The sequence below is a fragment of the Jaculus jaculus genome, chromosome 9 (assembly GCF_020740685.1).
Source record: "Jaculus jaculus isolate mJacJac1 chromosome 9, mJacJac1.mat.Y.cur, whole genome shotgun sequence".
NCBI classification, from domain to species: domain Eukaryota; kingdom Metazoa; phylum Chordata; class Mammalia; order Rodentia; family Dipodidae; genus Jaculus; species Jaculus jaculus.
The window spans coordinates 138,029,927-138,052,246 of record NC_059110.1 but is presented as its reverse complement, the minus strand read 5'-3'; the positions used below and the strand labels follow the sequence as shown (position 1 = coordinate 138,052,246).

Here is a 22,320-nt window from a genome sequence, read left to right as displayed (position 1 = left end):
ATATATAACACATAACCTGCCCTGACCTCAAAAGAGATTAGCACTTCCAGTGTAGACCTGTATATGTACTTTTTGTAAGTAGGCCCTGTTACCTCTTGGGATGGCTTCCAATCTCACTAATGCTGACTGCCCACCTTGATCTTTCTCTGTTGTGCTAGGGATCTGGTGTTCTGATTGCTGTGCTGGATACCATGGGGCTAGGGGTCAATTAGTTTTATGGAGGTTTACAGCCCTAACAGTTGCAAGATGGGAATCTGTGCAAGATGCCTGGAGTTAAACTGGAGCTGGTCCCTTTTGTGCTCTCCTTCAGCTGCTGCCCAGCTGCTCCCTGCTGTCTCCTTCAGGTTTCTTGACTTTGTAAGGAGGCAGATGTGAGTGGAAAGTCCCTCCACCTGGCTTCTGCTCCTGTAGCTCTGTGCGGACGCCTCGGTGTGATTCTGGCTACTTTCCTCCTTTCTAAACATTTGAGTCTCCTGCTTCTCTGCTGTGTTTGATAATAACTTATACACCTTCCCTTTTTATTTTTATTTATTTGAGAGCGACAAAGGGGCAGATAGAATGGGTACACCAGGGCCTCCAGCCACTGCAATGAACTCCAGATGCATGAGCCACCTTGTGCATCTGGCTTACATGATCCTGGGGAATCGAGCCTCAAACTGGGGTCCTTAGGCTTCACAGGCAAGTGCTTAACCGTTAAGCCATTTCTTCAGCCTCACCTTCCCTTTTTGTAGAAGAGTGTGTTTTGCTGTTTTTTGCTTATTTTCTTCCCTAGGCTACCTTGGCGTGGCTATACTATGATCCCATCTTACTTGGAACTCAGTTTATTTCAATTGTTTTTCTGTTCTGTTTCCTCTGGCTTTGGTTTGTTGCTCTGATGGCTCCTCATATGGGAGCTGGGGTGATTAATTCTGAGCTATTCTTCTTTCTACCAGATGTAGCTAATGTTGGAAGTTTCCTTCCAAGCATAGCTTAGCTTCATCTCACAATTCAGATTTAGTCACCTAAAATATTCTCTAATTCCCCTTGTGATTTCTTCTCTGGTCAGTGCATCTGGATTTACATGGGTACTAGGGAATCAAACCTAGGTTCTTAGGCTTTGCAGACAAGTGCCTTAACAACTGAGTCATCTCTCCAGCCCTTTAAGAAGTATTTTGCCAAATTTCCCATTAGTTGGATTCCAGGCACCATTTGCCACTGATTTCTCATTTCATTCTATTGTGGATGAAGAGTACCTCCTGCACAATTTATTTCCTTTACTCTATTTTGTGGCTTTGGAATCTGTTCTGCTCCAGTAGCTAGCCGAGTAGACTTGAAGCATATACCTGCCTTTGCTGGGCTTTGAAATGTCACATAAGCCATGTTGGTAGGTGAAAGTATTCTTGTCTCCCATGTCCTTATGATTTGCCTATTGGTTCTGTCAATCAGGAAAAAAAAAGTTTGATTCCTTCTCAGTTCTCTCCCTGTGACATGAAGTTCTTAAATGCCCGTGCATTCAAGATTGTCGCCTTTGCCCAAAGGCCACTGTCTAGCATGAGTTCTGAGCCCCTCCTGCCTCTCTAGCCTACACTCCCTCACAGTCCATGCTCCAGTTTTGTCTCTTAGACCTCTGTTCTTCAGAGGACTTCGTAGTTCAGGCTTAAGTTTGACAGTTTCACACCTCTTCCTATACACTGGTACTGTGTCTTGAGTGTGGCCACCTCCTTCATTGCACTGGATTTTCTTTTTTTTTTTTAATTTAATTTATTAATTTTCTTTTCAGCAAATACAGGCAGTTTAGTACCATTGTTTAGGCTCATCTATAATCTACCCCCTCCCATTGGACCCTCCTTGTTGATGTAAATGGGTTGTGCATTGTGGAGTTAGCCCCCAGTTATTGGTATGATAAATGTCTCTGCAAATCATGACCCAACATGTGACTCTGACATTCTTTCTGCCCCCTCTTCCGCAAAATTTCCCTGAGCCATGTTGGGTTCATTTTTGGGCTGCTTCAGTGCTGAGGTGTTGGGGGCCTCTGAGGCTCTGGCTCTCTGATTTGGTAGGAGTTGATTTTTCTCTGCGTTGGTCTCCTTCCCCTTTGTGCTGGTATCCAGTTCACAGGAAAACATCACCATTGCTTGTTTCACCACTTGTCCTTAGTTTCAGTTGGGCCCCTTTTGAGGTATGTTGGAGCAGCTCTCTCCTTAGGATCTGCATCTATCTTTCTTTCCCTGGTATCTGGAGTGTAGCTAGGCGGTCGCCATCTTGGCCGGAAGTCCATCTTTTTTTTTTTTTTTTGAAGCAGTCTGTCACTGTAGGCCCCGCTGACCTGGAACTTAAGACCATTTATCATAATAGGGAATAGAGGAAGGTATTATCCAGGCAATGAAAGAGCTCTCTTTCTTTTTTTTTTTTCCCCTATAGGCTTCTTTTCTGGCAATTTGTAGTATCATAGGAAGCATTAGGAGATGGAACTAACATTGCTGATAAATACTAAGTTAAATACTAAGAAAAATACTAAGACTGACTGAAGTTTTATATGTCAGATAATAGGAAGGCTCAGATTTCCTTAGAGAAAAGATTAATGACTACATTTTCTTCCACTCACTAATTCATTTAATAAACAGAATTACAAAGATAGCAAAATATGTATATAGTCTCAGACTGGCCTTGAGCTCACAGCAATCCTTGTTTTCTTTTTTTTAATTAATTAATTTGGCTTTTCCAAGGTAAGGTCTCACTCTAGCTCAGGCTGACCTGGATCTCACTCTGTAGTCTCAGGGTTGCTGTGAACTCACAGCAATCTTCCTACCTCTGCCTCTTGAGTGCTAGAATTTAAAGGTGTGCACCACCATGTCCGGCGTTTTCTTTTTTTAATATTTTATTTATTTATTGTAGAGAGAGAGGAGGTAGATAGAGAATGGGCATGTCAGGGCCTCCAGTCACTGCAAATGAACTCCAGGTGCATGCATCACCTTTGCATCTGGCTTATGTGGGTACTGGGGAGTCAAACTCAGGTTATTAGTCTTCACAGGCAATCACCTTCACCACTAAGCCATCTCTCCAGGTCCTCACAGCAATCCTTCTATCTCTGCCTCTGAGTGCTGGCATTAAAGGCATGCACCACCATGTCCAGAGGCACTGGATTTTCTCCAGCGTTTGATGAACTTTGGTGTCTGCCCACCATGCTCACCTGTCCACAGGTGCTGTTTCTCCTCCAGGTCATGATTGCAATACCTGCTCCCTACACATCCTTCAACACAGGCTAAGCTAGACATGGGAAGAACATGTGGGCTCCTTTCCCTGTGATTCACTTTTGCTCTTGGAAGAGATATCATGAATGTTAATGTGGGGCATTGTTACCTGTCTGTAGGTATAAACAGCAACTGTCCCTGGCAGTGGAAAGAGAACGGAGCCTGGAACGTGACCAGGTACAGCTGGGCCTGGACTGGCAGCGCCGTTGTGATGATATTGAACGAGATCAGATTCAGAAGTCAGAGGCTTTGATCCAGAGCCTGACCAATGCCAGGGCCCAGGTGTGTTGGACGCTGCAGGGTATATAGCATTTGCAGTGCTGGAGCAAGATGGGTTTGGCTCTTCACCATATTATTCCTTAACTTTAAAAACACTACAGCTCAAATGCCATCTGATTTATAGCAACAGAAGTCATAGTAAGGACCTAAAGAGATGGCTTAGTGGTTGAGGCACTTGGCCTGCAAAGCCTGAGGACCCAGGTTCAAGTCCCCAGAACCCACGTAAACCAGATACACAAGATGGCTCATGTGTCTGGAGTTTGATTGTAATGGTTAGAAGCCCTGGTATGCTAATTCTCTCTCAAAAAGTCACAGTAAGCCGGGCGTAGCGATGCATGCCTTCAATCTTAGCACTTGGGAGGAAGGCAGAAGTAGGAGGATCACCTTGAGTTTGAGGCCAACCTGAGACTACATAGTGAATTCCAGGTCATCCTGTGATAGAATGAGATCCTACCTGGCCAGTATCATAAGGCAGGTCTGTAATCCCAGCTACTGGAAAGGCAGAGGAAGAGGCAGGACGACAGTAAGCTCATCTGACTCCTGCCCCACCACTGAAGGGAGTGCCTCAGTGCTCCATACGTGTGGTAGCTTAACTGCTCCTGCTGGCTGCTTCTAAAGCAGGAGGGAGGCTGCTCTATGTACACTAATAGCATTGCCCATGATCAAAAGATGAATGTTTCCCCAGGTTTCTGCTAAGCTTATGGAGACTGAGCGAGCACTGCATGAGCAGGAGGTAGTGCTGAAGACTGTGGCTTTGGAGCGAGATCAGGCTGTGGAAACATTGCGGATGCATGGGCTCCTCCCTGGACAGGAGGCACAGGTAAGCACCCTCACATACACACTGACTTGGAGAACCCCCACTCCTCAGCTGCCTAGGAGATCCAGCAGCTAGTGTACCAGGCTGGCTCAGGACTTCTTAGTCCTGCTCCTTAATGATAGCTGCACCAAAAAGGGCAAGCAGAAGCCCTAATGCCAAGCCTTTTAGAGTTAAAGTGCAGACAGCAATATACAGAGAATTCTTTGTGTCTTTAGCATTTGAAAGCTCTAAAAACCCACATCTGAATTTGCCTGGGGACTGGGCTGTACTCAGTGGTAGAGCACATACCTAGTATGAATTCAGTCCAGGGTTTCATCCCCAGCACTGAAAACTATCCCAGATGTGACTTGACACCAAATGTCAGAGTCCAATCACTGCTATGTCTTTTCCTTAGAACTATCCAGTGAGCCATGGTTGTATTTGGAAGGGACACTGGAGGCCAGACAGTCAAATACTCAAGTTGTGTCATTATCTCCCTAGACCATAACATTTTCCAATTCACTGACTCTTGGAGGTGGGTGTGATAGCAACTGAAGAGCTAGGTCTCCAGGCAAAGGAGTTCCAAGTGAGCCAGAAGATTGGGGACAGCCCCAGGCTAGAAAATGAAAGAGTGGCATGGTCCCAGGTCTGAAAATGGTGTTGATTTGCCTTTACTATTTTTTTGATAACTTCCATAATTGTAAACAATATCCTGTAGTAATTCCCTCCCTCCCCCTATATTCCCCTTTGAAACTCCACTCTCCATCATATACCCTCCCCCTCTCAATCAACTTTTCCTCCTATTATGATGGTTTGTGTGGGTAGTGTCAGGCACTGTGAGGTCATGGATATCCAGGCCATTTTGTATCAGGAGGATCATGTTGTAAGGAGTCCTACTTTTCCTTTGGCTCTTACATTCTTTCTGCCACCTCTACCACAATAGACCCTGAGCCTTGGAAGGTGTGATGGAGTTATTGCATTGCTGAGCACTCCTATGTCACTTCTTTCTAGCACCATGATGCCTTCTGAGTCATCCCAAGGTCATTGCCATCTGAAAAGAGAAGGTTCTCTAACCAAAAGTGAGAGTAGCATTAATATATGGGTGTTGGATATGAACATTAGGAGAAGTGCTTACTGGGCAGTTTGATAAGCATACTATATACCTTTAGCCAGACACCAGCAGACGTTACACCCCTAGGGCTCATGACTACCCCTGTTGTAGGTTTTCAGTATCAGGGATATACTCCCTCCCATGGAGTGGGCCTCTGGTCAAATTAGAGGGCAGTTGGTTTCCCCCTTAACAGATGTGCCACTATTGCATCTGTTGGCTTATTTGGACTGGCTGGCCAAATCTAAGGTGTGCAGTGTCCACTGTTGAATATCTTCACTGGTGATTTTTCTCTCACATTGAACTGCATACAACATGGCTATCCCCAACTTTCTGTCAGCTGGTCTAAATAGGGAGGTTTTCAGCTTAGTTCTAACAGGATTTCTCAGTGACCTTGCAGCCTAAGTATGGGGGTCTTCAGCAATAGAGTTTTACCATCTATTCCTGGTGGGAAACCAAGGGCCTTGGCAATGACCTGTAATGCTTTGGGGGCATCAGGGACCTCCCTGTCCAACAACTCATTGGAAGGTATCCCATCGCTGGCACTGAAAATTTTCTAGTAAAAATCTATGGCTCCTGTGTGTACCATTGTCCAAAAAAGTAGGTTTCTATATGATTTATTTATATTCTCTTAGATTTTTTTAATATTTCAAATTTTTATTAACAAATTCCATGATTATAAAAAATATCCCATGGTGGGCTGGAGAGATGGCTTAGCAGTTAAGTGCTTACTTGTGAAGCCTAAGGACCCCGGTTCAAGGCTTGATTCCCCCAGGACCCACTTTAGCCAGATGCACAAGGGGGCGCACTTGTCTGGAGTTCATTTGCAGTGAATGGAAGCCCTGGTGTACCCATTCTCTCTCTCTCAATCTCTCTCTCTCTCTCAATCTCTCTCTCCTCCTCCTCTCTGTCTGTCACTCTCAAATAAATAAATAAAAATAATTTTTTAAATAAAAATCCCATGGTAATACCCTCCCTCCCCCCACTTTCCCCTTTGAAACTCCATTCTCCATCTTATCCTCTCCCCATCTCAATCAGTCTCTCTTATTTTGATGTCATGATCTTTTCCTCCTCTTATGATGGTCTTGTGCAGGTAGTGTCAGGCACTGTGAGGCCATGGATATCCAGGCCATTTTGTGTCTGGAGGGAGCATGTTGTATGGAGTCCTACCCTTCCTTTGGCTCTTACATTCTTTCTTCCACCTCTTCCACAATAGACCCTGAGCCTTGAAAGGTGTGATAGAGATATTAGAGTACTGAGCACTGCGGTCATTTCTTACCATCACCATAATACCTTCCTAGTTGTCCCAAGGTCACTGCCATCTGAAAAGAGAAGACTCTCTACCAAAAGTGAGATAGCATTAATACAAGGGTATGAACATTAAAAGAAGTGTTTACTGGGCAGTTTGATAAGCATAGTGTATACATTTAGCCAGACAACAGCAGACATTACACCCCTAGGGCTCATGACTACCTCTGTTTTAAGTTTTCAGTATCAGGAATGTATTCCTTCCCATGGAGCAGCCCTCTAGTCCAATTAGAGGGAAATTGGTTTCCCCTGTAACAAACATGCCACTATTGCACCCATTGGCTCATTTGGCCTGGCTGGCCAAATATAAGGCTTGCAGTGTCCACTGTTGACTATCTTCACTGGTGATTTCTCTTTCTCACATTAAACTGCATGCAGAATGGCTTCTTCCAGCTTTCTGCCAGCTGGTCTACATGGAGGAAGTAATCAGCTCAGTTCCAGCAAAATTTCCCAGTGGCCTTGGAGCCCAAGTATGTGGAATCTTTAGCAATATGGTCTTACCATCTATTCCTGGTGGGAAACCAAGGGCCTCAGCAATGGCCTATAATGTTTTGGGGGCATCAGAGACCTCTCTGGCCAACAACTCACTGGAAGGTATCCCATCCCTGGCACTGAAAATTTTGTAGTAGCAATCTATGTCTTCTGAGTGTTCCATTGTCCATATGACTTATTTATATTCTCTTAGATTTTTTTTTAAATTTGTTTTTATTTATTTGAGAGCAACAGACAGAGGGAAAGAGGCAGATAGAGAGAGGGAGAATGGGCATGCCAGGGCCTCCAGCCACTGCAAACGAACTCCAGATGTGTGTGCCCCCTTCTGCATCTGGCTAATGTGGGTCCTGGGGAATTGAGCTTCAAACCGGGTCCCTTAGGCTTCACAGGCAAGCGCTTAACCACTAAGCCATCTCTCCAGCCCTCCTCTTAGATTTTTATTAGCCCTCCTTCTACCTTTGTGGCCCCTATTCTTTTTGTTCTTCCAAATTTTTATTAATTTCCATGATTATAAAAAATACCCCATGTAGGGCTGGAGAGATGGCTTAGCGGTTAAGTGCTTGCCTGTGAAGCCTAAAGACCCCAGTTTGAGGCTCGTTTCCCCAGGACCCACGTTAGCAAGATGCACAAGGGGGCACACGTGTCTGGAGTTCGTTTGCAGGGGCTGGAAGCCCTGGCGCGTCCATTCCCTCTCTATCTGTCTCTTTCTCTCCCTCTCTCTCTGTCACTTTCAAATAAATAAATGAAAATGAACAAAAAAATATTTTAAAAAATACCCCATGGCAATACCCTCCCCTCCCCGCACTTTCCCCTTTGAAACTCCATTCTCCATCATACCCCCTCCCCATCTCAATCATTCTGTCTTTTAATTTTGATGTCATGATCTTTTCCTTCTCTTATGATGGTCTTGTGCAGGTAGTGTCAGGCACTGTGAGGCCATGGATATCCAGGCCAGTTTGTGTCTGGAGGGAGCATGTTGTATGGCATCCTACCCTTCCTTTGGCTCTTATGTTCTTTCTGCCACCTCTTCCACAATAGAGCCTGAGCCTTGGAAGGTGTGATAGAGATATTGCAGTACTGAGCACTGCAGTCATTGCTTTCCATCACCATGATACCTTCTGAGTTGTCTCAAGCTCACTGCCATCTGAAAAGAAGATTTTCTACCAAAAGTGAGAGTAGCATTAATACAAGGGTATGAACATTAAGAGAAGTGCTTACTGGGCAGTTTGATAAGCATAGTATATACATTTAGCCAGACAACGCAGACGTTACACCCCCAGGGCTCATGACTAACCCCTGTTTTAACTTTTCAGTATCAGGGATGTATTCAAGGGTCCATTAACCCCTTTGTGGAAAGTCACTCACCAGTTTTCTGGGGTAACAGAGGGCACTGGATCAGGTTTGCCTTTCCCCTCTGACCCAGATGTCAGCCCCTAGGAGAAAGCCAAGTTCTTAGCTCACTTAGGGATCTTGGCAGCTAAGCTGTGGTCAGCACAACCTCATGTCCATGCTGGGAGTGACTTGTGCTTTCCTAGTGGTTCTATGTAAGCAGCTGGTGCTGAGAGCTAAAGCAGCACAAGGTGGTATCTAGGCTGCCAGGCAAACACGTTTCTCTGTGGTCCTCAAACTTGGCCCATGGCAGAATCTGCAGGTAAGCTTATCAAAACAACAGGCTTGGTGGCACACGCCTTTGATCCCAGCACTCAGGAGGCAGAGGTAGGAGGATCACCACAAATTCAAGGCCAGTCTGGAACTACAGAGTGAGTTCCAGATCAGCCTGGGTTAGAGAGAGACCCTGCATTTAAAAAACAAAACAAAACAAAACAAAACAAAACCTTCCATACTCTCCTTGTTAGCTAGTAAAGAATATCCTTAGTATATTGATGAAAACCAACTCTAACAGAACAAATTCTGTGTGTTTTTAAAAATATTTTATGTTATTTGTTTATTAGAGAGAAAGATGCACATAGAGAGAATGGGCATGCTAGGGTCTGTAGCCTCTGCAAATGAACTCCCATTGCATGTGCCACCTTGTATATCTGGCTTATGTGGGTAGTGGGAAATTGAACTTGGGTCTTTAGGTTTCATAGGCAAGTGCCTTAATTGATAAGCCATTTCTCCTGTCCCTCTGTCGATTTTTCCTGGTAAGTCTCAAGAATATATGGTGAATATGCTGGGACTGAGAAATATGGAGTTGGATGACATAACCTACGCTCTGTTTCTGGCCCCATCCCAGTGCTCAGAAACAGAATGTGTTGTCATACTTTCTGTGTATTAAATTACTAGTTTCAAAACACTCCTGGGCATCAATAAAATGAGTTTCCATTAAAAAAAAAAAAAACCAGTCTCTAGAACCCACTTGGACCTATGAGGCAGGAAGTCCTGGGGGGTACACCCTAACAGTGGTGGTCAAACTCAGGCCCTGAGTAGGGCAGTTTTCAATTCCAAGGAGACGTGAGGCAGGTTGGAAGTAACATTCATTGATGCCCAAGGTCTCCTCACTCCATAAGCCTTGGGGGTACACAGCAGTGGCCATTACATGGTTATATATGAGATGCCACCCCTCCCCCACCCCACAGGACTCCTTCTATGGACAGATGACAGAGGAAAAAAATGTTTCCCACTTCAAGTTTTCCTGTTGAACTTTTTCCCTAAGTGGAAAATCAAAAGATGTTTGTCTCCAAGTACCAGCTTAAGCAGGTCATAGAGGCCTATCAGTTGGCTGGTTTCTTTGTTAAGTAAACAGTGAGCCTTAGAAGTGGGTCCTGGACTCTGGAACAGTGCATACTCCACCTACTCCCTGAAGAGCATCTTGGACAAAGGACCTGGCTAAGGGCCCAACAGTCCCCAGAAACTATCATAGACATGAACCTGGGTGACTAGCCTCATGACCAGGTCTTGGTGGAGAGAAGCCCTCCTCAAAAAGTCAGTTCTGAATTGAACTGTGAGAGCTGTGGGGTCGTCCCTACCAGTGAGCTGCAGAAGTTGGCCCAGAAAATACTACCTAGTGGCCCTCTTACAGTCCCACTAGGAATAGCTGCCTCTGGACTGTGGACAGGACCCTGTGTGAAATAGGGGTGATAGGAGCTAGGCACTAAGTTCACATAGAGCTTCCTTAGCTGACTGGGACTGGCTATTGCCACATGCATCTCACAGATTCCAACCAGCACCTGTGATGCTAGAACTTTGGGGGTGGATCAGAGGACAGCCCTGGTGCTACAGAGATGTCACCTCAGAGAACCATACTACAGAGACATCACCTCAGAGGATAGTCATACTAGAGAGTTGTCACCTCAGAGGACAGTCATACTACAGAGATGTTACCGTAGAGGACAGTTATACTAGAAGCGGCTTCTTTTTAAAAAAAAAAAATTATTTGCTGGGCTAGGGAGGTGGCTTAACAGTTAAGGCACTTGCCTGCACAGCCAAAGGACCCAGGTTCAATTCCCCAGTACCCACATAAGCCAGATGTACACGGGGGCACATGCATCTGGAGTTTGCAGTGGCATTTTCTCTTCCCCCCCCTCTCTGCTTGAAAATTAAAAAATATATATCTTATTTGGGCTGGAGAGATAGCTTAGCAGTTAAGGCGCATGCCTGCAAAGTCTAAGGACCCAAATTCAATTCTCCAGGTCCCATGTAAGCCAGATGCACATGGTGGCCCATGTGTCCAGAGTTCATTTGTAGTGGCTAGAGGCCTTATCCCCACCATCTCTAACAAATAAAAATTAATCTTTAAAAAATATTTTTATTTGCAAGCAGAGACAGAGGAGAGACAGTGAGAGAGAATGGTCATTCCAGGGCGTCTAGCCACTAGAAACATACTTCAGATGTATGCGCCACTTTGTGCGTCTGGCTTTATGTGGGTACTGGGAAACTAAATCCAGGTTGTTAGGCTTTACTGGAAAACATCTTAACTGCTGAGCCAGTTCCTTGATGAGGGTTGGGTGTCAGGTATGAGATGGTACTTAGAGCTGACCAGTCCTACTCCCACTGGTGTCTTATTTTGTCATCCCTATTTCACACATGGGAAGGCACAGGGAAAGGGAGCAGCCCACCCAGAGGCTCTCCCCAGACTTCCTGTCCTGTGCTGTCCATCACCAAGGAGAGAATGGGAAGAGAAAAGAGAGACTGGGTGTTACATAAAACTCAGGCATCTCTCTCCTGTTCAGATCATAAGTGCTAAGGAGGTGGGGCTGGCTGGAAGTCTGACCAGAGAAAAGCATTGGCAAGTAGAGTCCAGGTGAAGAGAAGGTTTGGTTCTGGAAGTGAAAGTAGCACCCTTTAAAGCAACTTAAAAAGCCATAGCTAGCAAAACAGTGTGAAATCAAGCAGACCCAGGCCAGAGGCAGTCCAGATCCTCTCACCCTTGTGGAGCCGTACCTTTTCATTATGGAGGGAGCTGAGGCAGCTTCTTCACATAGAATAAGACAGTGGATGGGCTGGAGAGATGGCTTAGCAGTTAAGTGCTTGCCTATGAAGCCTAAGGACCCCGGTTCAAGGCTTGATTCCCCAGATGCACAAGGTGGCATATGCATCTGGAGTTTGTGGTGGCTGGAGGCCCTGGCACATCCATTCTCTATCTGCTTCTTTCTCTGTCAAGCAAACAAACAAAAAAAGAGTTGGTTGAGCACTTGGTGGGGGGCCAGTTGGGCTTATAATTGGAGGTTGAGTAGGGCAAAGTTTGAGAGAACTGGAGTTTCTTGATTTTATTGACAACTTCTGGGAATATAGACAATATAACATGATCATAATCTCCTCCCACCACTTCCCTTTTCCCTCTTCCAAATCCCTTTCCACTAAATCCCTTCTTCTTTCCAACTAATCTCTCTTCTATTTTTTTTTAATTTTTATTAACATTTTCCATGATTACAAAATATATCCCATGGTAATTCCCTCCCTCCCCACCCTCACACTTTCCCATTTGAAGAGTCTTTATTCTTCACAGAGGGTCTGTGGCATTCGTTCTCGCAGAGCTGGGCGTATTGTAGAGCAGGGAGCACGTACAGACTCCAGTGGGTCAGTGTGTGGTGCGGGTTCTGCCCCAGGGGAGAGATCCCAGTCCCGCTGAGGGCCTGCTCTAGCACCAGGGCAGCTGAAATAGGTGGGACAGAGCTCGTTAAACAAGAAGGGCGCTCACTCAGGAATGCGATCTGCCTCCCGCTATATCTATATGTTCTTCAGCATAAGGTGGAAGAGCGGGCTTTTCTTGAGCACACAGGTAAAAGTATTAATGCGGTCTAAAGACTGCTGGGCTGGGGCAGAGGCAGGAGGATTACTGTGAATGCAGGGCCAGCTTTGAACTACAGAGGAGTTTCAGGTTAGTCTGGCTTAGAGTGGAAACAAACAAATAAACACAACAAAACAAACAAAACAAGGTGGCTGGGCTTTTGGAATCGTGTATCACAATGCAGCCAAGGTACCCATCCAACCCACTGCCAGGTGAACATTCTTCCCGAGCTTTTATCAAATTCTTCAAATAATGGAGCAAGTCCCTTTTCTAGGCTAACGATTAGTCCTATGTAGGAACTGCTGCTGCCTATGGAAATTTACCACCAGCGTTGTGACAGTTAACTTGTCATTATTGGGACAAAACACCTGGCCAACAGCAGCACATGCGAAGATAGGGCTTATTTTGGCTTACAGGTTTTTTTGTTTTTACTTTTTATTAACATTTTCCATGATTATAAAATATATCCCATGATATCATCATTTCTTCCCTCCTATCATGTAGGTCTTGTATAGGTAGTGTTAGCCACTGTGAGATCATGAATATCAAAGGACACTTTGTGTTTGGATGACAGTATTGTAAGCAGTTCTCCCTGTCCTTTGGTTCTTAGATTCTTTCTGCAACCTCTTCTGCAGTGGTTCCTGAGTGCCTTAGAGGATGTGATAGAAATGTCTAGAACTGGAGTTCTTTTTCTTTAAATTCTTCCATAAATATTTCTTATGGCATAAAAATTCTTCAGAAGCTGAGTGTGATGGTGCATGCCTGTAATCATAGCACTTGGGAGGCAGAGGTAGGATCACTGTGAGTTCGAGTCCACCCTAAGACTACATAGTGAATTCCAGGTCAGCCTGAGCTACAGTGAGAACCTACCTCGAAAAATAAAAATAAAAAAAATTATCAGAAACAGTGTTATTTTTGTTTTTCAAGATGGGATCACACTCTCATAACCATAACCATAACCTTTGGTGTGTGGTTGGCAGGTACTCCCACAGCAGCATGAAGGAGAAATGAGTAAGAATTTTCCATCCATTGAGATCCAGCAGCTACAGGAGCAGAACACAAGTCTGCGAAAAGCTGTCTCACAGATGAGGAGAGAGATGGAAATGCTGAGTGGTCTCCTTCCTCCCACGCAGTCAGGAGAGTGCTCAAATGTGAACCTTGATCCCAAGGCTGGAGGAGATGCAGCCCCTCCTGGTGAGTAGGGAGAGAAAGGACGGAAGAGTGGAGATGTGGAAAGATGAGGACAGGGTGGGAAAGGACCTACAGGCAGGCTTCCTGCATTTCAATCTGATTAACACCACCTCTAACGAATCAGTACAATCAATGCCTGGCATCTTCGTTTCCTCCAAGAGCTGACCCTAAGTTTCATATTGCACAGTGTTTCTCTTGGTCACGTGGAAGAAGGGGAAAGTTCAAATGACACATCTGGTGAACAGTCAGACTGGGCAGGGTGTGGTGCTGGTGGCAAAGCCCTGGGCCAAGCCTTCCTCAGGAGGAGTGTCCTGGGGTGGAGTTGAGATGGCACCCTCCACTTGGGCACCATGACTGCTTCTGAGGGATCCAGCCATAGGGCAGAGGCAGAAACTTTCTTCTCCTGATTGCTAAGGCCTTCCTGGAGACCATGGCGGTGGGGCTGGGAAGTGAGGCCATGAGGGTGAAGACAGGGCACAGGAGAACCTGTGAGCTCTTTCATGGGAGCAAGCACAAGGTGTCACAACATTCTAGTGCATGTGTTCCCTGGTGTTTTTGGCAGATTACGTGCTGGCTCTGGAAGCAGAAGTGCAAAACCTAAAGTATAAACTTAAAGCCCTAGAAGAACAGCTAGAAGGCATGGCAGAGCCCTTGAAGACGTCCTCGGCCCCTGCTGATTTGCACCCTACTGCCCACAGCTCTACGGAGCCATTTGGTGAGGACCCTGGCTCCTAGGTTACATGCTTTGTTCTAGGAAGCACTTCTGAAAATTGATGTCTAACCCTTGGGGAAGTCCTACAAATGCAATGCACAGCTGGAGGTGTTTCCTGCCATCAGCCATCATACTATTTTCAGCAGGCTCCTCACTTCCTCCAGTGTTAGCTGCCAACTGATGCTCACCTAGAGGTTGGAGATTCTCGTTCTCACCTAAATGGAATTATGTGGCCCATGTGCATTTGTCTAGCTTCTTTTGACATTAAGTGTGTAAGGTTTAAACAGATCTTGTGCCACATTGTCCCTCATAATTTTTGGGAAAGCCTGCCAACTTGGATAGCTGTCTTCTGGTCTAGCCACTCTAGGGACTGTGAGACCCATCATGTTATGGTGCTAATTTGTACTTCCATGTATATTAGAGTTAACGTCTTTCCCTGGGTCCTTTGGAATCATCTATGTAAACTGTCATAGTGAAATACCCTAGACCAGGTTCAAACAGATCCTGCTGCCCACTCATGGCCCTCAGAGGCCCCAAGGTTCTGGGAAATACCTGTGGCCAAGTCCTAGATTGAGACTATTGCTTCCCACTGACCCCTCAGGGCTCTCGCAGAGGGTAAGTTTTGCTCTGGTCCTGTGTCTCCAGAGAACAGGCCCACCTTTGGGCCTTTTCTTTCTTTTTTTTTTTTTTTTAGCAAAGTTCAGTAGTGTTTCTGGGGTGCAGAGTACATTCCCCTAGCACCCAAGCCAAGATGTAGGGAAGGACAGCTTATATGGGTCATCCCCTAGGACCTTGTTGCTGACTCTAGTGCTATCTTCTCTCACCTTCCAGAATCTTCTGAGGTTTTTGTTCTTTGTCTAAATGTTTGTTTTTTTGAGGTAGGGTTTCACTCTAGTCCAGGTTGAGGCTCACAGTAATCTTCCTACCTTTGCCTCCCGAGCACTGTGATTAAAGACGTGCGCCACTATGCCTGCCTTCAAACATTTTTTCCCCCAAGGCAGGTTCTCGCTCTACCTCAGGCTACCTGGAATTCATTATGTTGTCTCAGGGTGTCCTTGAACTCATGATGATCCTCCTACCTCTGCCTCCTGAGTGCTAGGCTTAAAGGCATGCGCCACCACACCTGGCTTAATGTATATATTTTAATATATTAATATATGTAATGTATGTAATATATTTTTTAGTGCTTTTCATTTTAGTGTTTCTATCATCTCCTGTTCTCTTCAATCCACTTGTCAGAGTTCACCTGAAAATATCCCTACTAAGGAACAAATTAATGTGACCTACTTGCCATGCAAGGCAGGATGGGATCCCCAAATCTGAGCTCCTATCAGTTTCAGCATCACTGGGGAAACTGCTGCAGAGTCCCAGGTCCCCCTGAAACTTAATGAAGCAGTCCCCTCTATCTTCACCTCATTTTTTAATTAGTTTATTTCTAAGGTCCTTAGGCTTCTCATGCAAGCACCTTAACCACTAAGCCATCTCTCCAGCCCTTGTTTGCCTTTTTTATTTTTTTTATTTTTTTGAGGTAGGGTCTCCTTGGAATCCACTATGTAGTCAGTCTCAGGGGTAGCCTTGAACTCAAGGTGATCCTTCTACCTCTGCCTCCTGAGCACTGGGATTAAAGGTGTGTGCCACCACACCCAGCCCTTGTTTGTTTTTTGGAGACAGGGACCTTCCTGCCTCAACATCCTGAGTAGCACGGATTAGAAACCCAAGTTACCACTCCTGTTTATCCTAATGTTTTAAATACCCATAGGAGTTTTTCCCATGTTATAGATTACTCCTTGCCATCTGTGCTCCTTTATTATTTTTTGTTAAAAATTTTTTTGTGGGGGGTGGGGGCGGGAAAGGGGCTGGAGGGATCGCTTAGCAGTTAAGGCATTTGCTGCAAAGCCAAAGTACCCAAGTTTGATTCCCCAGGACCCACATTAGCCAGATGCACAAGGGGGCGCATGTGTCTGGAATTCATTTGCAGTGGCTGGAGACCCTGGCACACCCATTCTCTCTCTCTGTGTCAAATAAATACATAAAAATAAAACATTAAAAAAAATTTTAAGAGTTGGAGAGATGGCTTAGCGATTAAGGTGCTTGCCTGCAAAGCCAAAGGACCTCAGTTCAGTTCCCCAGGACCACGTAAGCCAGATGCACAAGGTGGCACACGCATCTGGAGTTCATTGGCAGTGGTTGGAAGCCCTAGCATGCCCATTCTCTATGCCTCTTTCCCTCTCTCAAATAATAAAATATATAAATTTAAGATTTATTTTTATTTATTTATTAATTAGAGACAGACAGAGGGGTGAGAGAGAGAGAGTGAAAATGGGAGTGCCAGGGCCTCTAGCTATTGCCAATGAACTCCAGATACATGCGCCACTATGTGTATCTGGCTTACGTGGGACCTGGAAAATTGAACTTGGGTCTTTAAGCTCTAAAACAATTATTTGCATTCAGAGAGAGATTAAATAAACTATAAACTTCTTGAAAAGACAGCTTTAGATACATCCATTGAGATTATATAAGTGTTAGATCTGGGTGCTATGCCACAAGCCTTTAATCCTAGCACTTGGGAGGCAGAGGTAGGAGGATCACTGTGAGTCCCAAGTCAGACTGGGACTACAGAGTGAGTTCCAGGTCAGTCTGGGCTAGAGTGAGACCCTATCTTAGGGAAGGGTGGGAGGGAACAAAACCAGGGTCTGGTATGGTGGCACATGCCTTTAACCCGAGCACTTGGGGAACAGAGATAGAAGGATCACCATGAGTTTGAGGCCACCTTGAGACTATAGAGTGAATTTCAGGTCAGCCTGGACTAGAGAAAGAGCCTACTTCGAAAACAAAAACCAAGAAAAAAATATATTTTTAAATTTTATCTGAGACAGAAAGATTCAGACAGAGCGAGAGAGAATATGGGTATGTCAGGGCCTACTGCCTCCCCAGATGTATGTGCCACTTTATGCATATGATTTATGTGGGTACTGGGGAATTAAACCAGTTTGCAAAGAAGCCCTTTAACTGCTAAGCCATCTTTCCAGTCTTTATGTGGCATCTTTTTCTCTTACTTTCCAGAAAAAAAAAATGGTCCTGTCTTTAAGTGGACAGACTAGGGTCACAGATCTCTATTGGATTTGACACTGGAAATTGGATCTTACCTTATAGAGTTCTACCTCTCCATAAAGATTATACTTCACAAACAACACAGCTTTGGTGTCATCCAACAGCTTTGGTGGGCCTCCTTGGGAAAGGAGGCTCATCTCCCTGGGGAGACTACTACTGTTCAAGAGATCTGATCCTGACTGCAGTTGCTCTTGTCTGCAGGAGGAGCTACCCTGAAGGGCCAGCCATCCACTGCATTGGCACTCAGGAAGCTCGGAGACAGAGTACAACTCTTGAACTTGCTGGTGACACAACTTAAAAAGAAGGTGAGATTTGTCCTTGGCATGCAAGATTGTGCAGGTGTTCTTCCTGGAGAGCCATCCAGAAGTAGACCCATGTGGTATCCAAGAGATGCCAGGTGTGACCCCATTGACCTTGGATGGCTTCCTAACCTCTCTGTGGCTGGCATACCTTATGTGTGGCTACAGAAGGTACTCTGGCATAGTGGTAGATGCTTGTAATCCAAGCTCTTGCGAGGTGGAGGCAGTAGGATCAAAAGTTCAGGGTCCATGCTGTCTTTGAGCCCCCACTATGCCTGCACATGGCTGTGTGGTCAAGCTGCAGTTCCAGAGTATTCTCCTACCTCTGCCTCCCAAGTACTGGGATTAAAGGCATGTGCTACCATGCCTGGCTGATGGAATTTTTTTTAATCTCAATGTTTTAAGAAGTTTACAGTTTTCTATTGGGATGTATTCATAGCTATTATGGGCCATATACGGCGCATAGGCTGCAGGATGGCATGCCTGCAAGCACTCCTGAGCTAGAGTAGGAAAGGGTACATACAGCTGGGGGAGCAGTCCAGAATCTCATGTGAAGTTCTTATGGGAGGCTCAAATGACCCTCACTACTCACTGTAAGTAAATGTTATAGGCACCACCTTCTGAAAACCACCTGTGGGTCATCACAGCTGCTATGGTTTAAGACAGTCATGGCCATTCCACAGCAGATCCTTTTAAATTCCTGGTTCTCCTGTCAAAACTTCACACATGCACACACACCAGTACTGCAGACAAATAAGTATGTACGGCTAGGGAGATGGGTGGCTAGTTAAAGCCACTTGCTTACAAAGCCTGCTGGCCTTGATTTGATTACCCCAGAACCCATGTAAATCCAGATGCACAAAGTGGCTTATGCATCTGGAGTTTGTTTGCAGCAGCAAGAAACTCTGAGGTGGTCATTTTCTCTCCTTTTCTCTCTCTGCACACAAATGACTATTTTATGTTGACTATATACTTATATAGTATAGATGGTTTAGTGGTTAAGGTGCTTGCCCGCAAAGCCTAAGGACCCAGGTTTGATTTTCCAGTACCCACATAAAGCCAGATGCACAAGGTGGTGCATGCATCTGGAGTTCATTTGTAGTGGTTAGAGGCCCTGGAGTGCCCATTCTCTGCTTGTTTCTTTCTCTTTCTCTCAAACAAAAATAAGTAAAATATAAAAAGCTGGGCATCGTGGTACATGCCTTTAATCCCAGCACTCCAGAGGCAGAGGTACGTGGATCACTGAGTTAGAGGCCAGCTTTAGAGTACATAGTAGATTCCAGGTCATCCTGGGCTAGAGCAAGATCTTACCTCAAAAAAAAAAGGGGGGGGGCTGGAGAGATGGCTTAACAATTAAGGCACTTGCCTGGGAAGCCTAAGGACCCAGATTTGATTCTCCAGGTCCTACCTAAGCCAGGTATTCATGGTGACACATGTGTCTAGAGTTCGTTTGCAGTGGCTAGAGGCCCAATCATACCCATTCCCTCTCTCCCTGTATCTATCTCTGGTAAATGAAAACCCCAAAATAAAATTTAAAAATAAGCATTTAAGTGAAAGGTTTTAATTTCACCTTGATGAGATGATTTGATCTTCCTCGGTAAAAGTTCATCTCCAAGTGTTTTTTGTTTTTACTCAACAGTGTCTGTTTACCAAATGATCTTCTGTGTATGTGACAATCCAAACATAAGCTATTCACATGCAATCCACTGTAGGTGTCCCTGGAATAGGGCAAGTGGTGTTTATCTTTCTGGACCTAGAACAGGAGGTCAGAGTGTGGAGAGGTGTATTTTCCTGTCTGCCTGGTTCTCCTCCCACCTGGCACAGGAGTGAAACTGTCACAGAGAGAAGCACTTTAGAGCTGCTCAGGTACTGGTGAGGCAGTGCCAAGGTCTAGAATGGGGAACTCACAGCAACCAGCTGCAATCCAAGTTGTACTTGTGGCATATGACTTCCCTTTATACACCTTATGTCCATCTCTGCCTCTTCTCCACTCGTAGGTCATCACTGCCCTTTATAGCCTCCCTCTCCATCTTTCCTTTTGATTGGGAGAAAGGGCCCTCCCACACTGGACAGTGGCACTTTTCTAGAGGCAGTGGTTCTTCTCTGGGACTAGGGCTCCAGAGAGGGCTGAACATAACTGCCAAAGACACTCTTCAGCAGTCTCAGGGTCCAGCATGGGCAGCACAGGAGTAGAGTGTAGGCAGGTTTCCAGGTGATGACATGCAGCCAAAGGAGGGACCAACCACTAGGCCTCTTTCTGTACCCTGCACCTCACATTCCCTTCCTTCCTAGGCTGCCACCCCTCCCACGACCGCCATCTCCCTAGCACTGCTTTCTGAATCGGCTTCCTAGGTGCAGCAGGAGCCCATGGAGCTGGATGTTATGCAGCGCGAGCTACCTCATAAGGTGGACCAGGTACACATGGAGGTTTTGGAGCTGCAGAAGCAGGTGGCTGAGCTAAGGAAGCATCTCAAGAGAGTCAGCTGTGGAGGAGGGGAGCCTTTGGAGAAGCAGCAGCTCAGCAGAGAGGTGGGTGCCCAGCATGCACGAATGTCACTAGCTCCTCTCATCCTGGCCTGTCAGGTGCTTGCTGGTGCTTGGCTGACTCCCTGACCTTTGAGCCTGTGGTGAAGGTTAGACCCACAGGTTGACTCCCCAGCCTTCTCTATCCTGCTCACCCACTGTCTTCCTCTGATCTTGCTCATGCCTCTGGTACTTTCTTTGGATGACCACAATTCTGGATTGCAGCCCAGCCCCCACTCTGTTTGGTTGAGAAGCCTTCCTTAGAAGCACACACTGCAGGATGTCTTGCTCCCCCTTAGGCAGGCCTGGGCTACTGGCTGAGAGGGTGCTGTGTACAGACTTGGCATACCTATGAGAGGAGAGCCTGAAACACTCAGTATGTGGGGCCAGGGCCTGGGCAGTCCTCGGAACTGGGTGCCCACTCAACCCATTAGAAAGCCTGAGACATGGACCTTGACTATAAGGCTTTGCAGAGCTGTCAGGCCCTCTCTTCCCACGTAAGACCCCAATGAAACCATGGGTGGAAAGGTTGGATGGACCTGTCTCCCTTACCATACTCCTCAGAGTCTGCCAGTCCTGCAGTGATCTGGGGGAATGTGTACTCACTGATTACCTTTGGCTTCTGCACAGACCTGCTGTTCCTTATTGTGTGACCTGTATTTGACTCCCTGCAATTGACCTGTAGAGACTGGTGATTTAGGGTTACCTTTGGCTCCCTGTGCTATCCTGCAGTGACCCTTGACCCAATGATTACTAATAGTGGCCAGTGTAGGCACTCTTTAAGAGTCCTCTTTAAAGAGCAGCCTGGAAAATAAAGGCAGTGTGTGCCCTCATAGCACCATACTACAAGAGCAAGGACATAGTCGACAGACTCTGGAATGGGCTATGCCCAGGAGTGAATGGAAGAAACAAGGCAGGGTATGGGGGCTAAAGGAGCCCAAGGCCCCAGCTAGTGCTCAGCCACCCTGCAGCAAAAGGCTAAACTGGCCAATAATGGAGTTCCTAGCAGGGTTCATCCACAGACCCCTGGACCTCCCCACAGTCCAGCAATCCAGGTTCACTCTTGGGGTCAGGGCACTTCAAGGTCCTGGCCCACTGGGTGGGTGGTGACTGTGCACCAGGTTTCCCTGGTATACCAGGTCCTAGCTCATTCCCATGAGGCAGGGACCTGTTGTGGGAGCCCTAGTGAGATGTTCTTTCTTCCCACCTATCCAAAAATAAGGAGCAAACATCAGGCAAATAAGGTTCAGTGTCTCTCTCCCTCTCTCCTATGTTTATATGTTTATATGTCTCCTCCCCAAAGGCTGGCTTCAAACTCAGTGATCTTCCTACTTCTGCCTCCCAAGTGCTGGGATTAAAGGCATGCGCCACCACGCTAAGATTCCCCCCCCCCCCCAAGGTAGGATCTCACTGTAATCCAGACTGTCCTGGAATTCACTGTGTAGTCTCAGCGTGTCCTCAAACTCAGTGATCCACCTACCTCACCCTCCCAAGTGCTGGAATTAAAGGTGTATACCACCACACCCAGCTGATTTTTTCTTATTTTTATTTTTTTGGGGGGTGGGATTTTTTTTTTCCCCAAAGGTAGGGTCTTTCTAGCTCAGGCTGACCTGGAATTCACCATGTAGTCTCAGGCTGACATCGAACTCACAGCAATCCTCCTACCTCTGCCTCCCAAATGCTGGGATTAAAAGCATGTGTCACCACACTGGCTGTTGCAGTCAGGTTCGCATTGCTGGTAGAAATCACCCAATCAAAAGCAGCTTGTGGAAAAGAGGTTTGTTTTGGCTTACACACTTGAGGGGAAGCTCCATGATAGTGGAGGAAAACGATGGCAAGAGCAGAGGGGGGACATCACCCCCTGGCCCACATAAGGTGGACAACAGGAACAGAAGAGTGTGCCAAATACTAGCAAGGAAGAGTTGGCTATAACACCCATAAGCCCACCCCTAACAATTAACTGCCTCCAGGAGGCACTAATTCCCAAATCTCCATCAGCTGGGAACCTAGCATTCAGAACACCTAAGTTTATGGGGGACAC

General features: G+C 46.0%; 1 protein-coding gene across 3 annotated transcripts in view; it reads left to right on the top strand.

The window, feature by feature from the left end:
• The window catches only part of Ccdc57 (coiled-coil domain containing 57), a 192,680-nt gene that overhangs the window by 77,248 nt on the left and 93,112 nt on the right, over nt 1–22,320 (top strand). For all 3 annotated transcript variants that reach the window (XM_045158322.1, XM_045158321.1, XM_045158323.1), the window contains 6 exons: nt 3,350–3,512; nt 4,195–4,329; nt 13,424–13,637; nt 14,197–14,349; nt 17,659–17,762; nt 20,109–20,285. In XM_045158322.1, the coding sequence (XP_045014257.1) occupies nt 3,350–3,512; nt 4,195–4,329; nt 13,424–13,637; nt 14,197–14,349; nt 17,659–17,762; nt 20,109–20,285 (946 nt within the window). The remainder of the gene's footprint in view (nt 1–3,349; nt 3,513–4,194; nt 4,330–13,423; nt 13,638–14,196; nt 14,350–17,658; nt 17,763–20,108; nt 20,286–22,320) is intronic.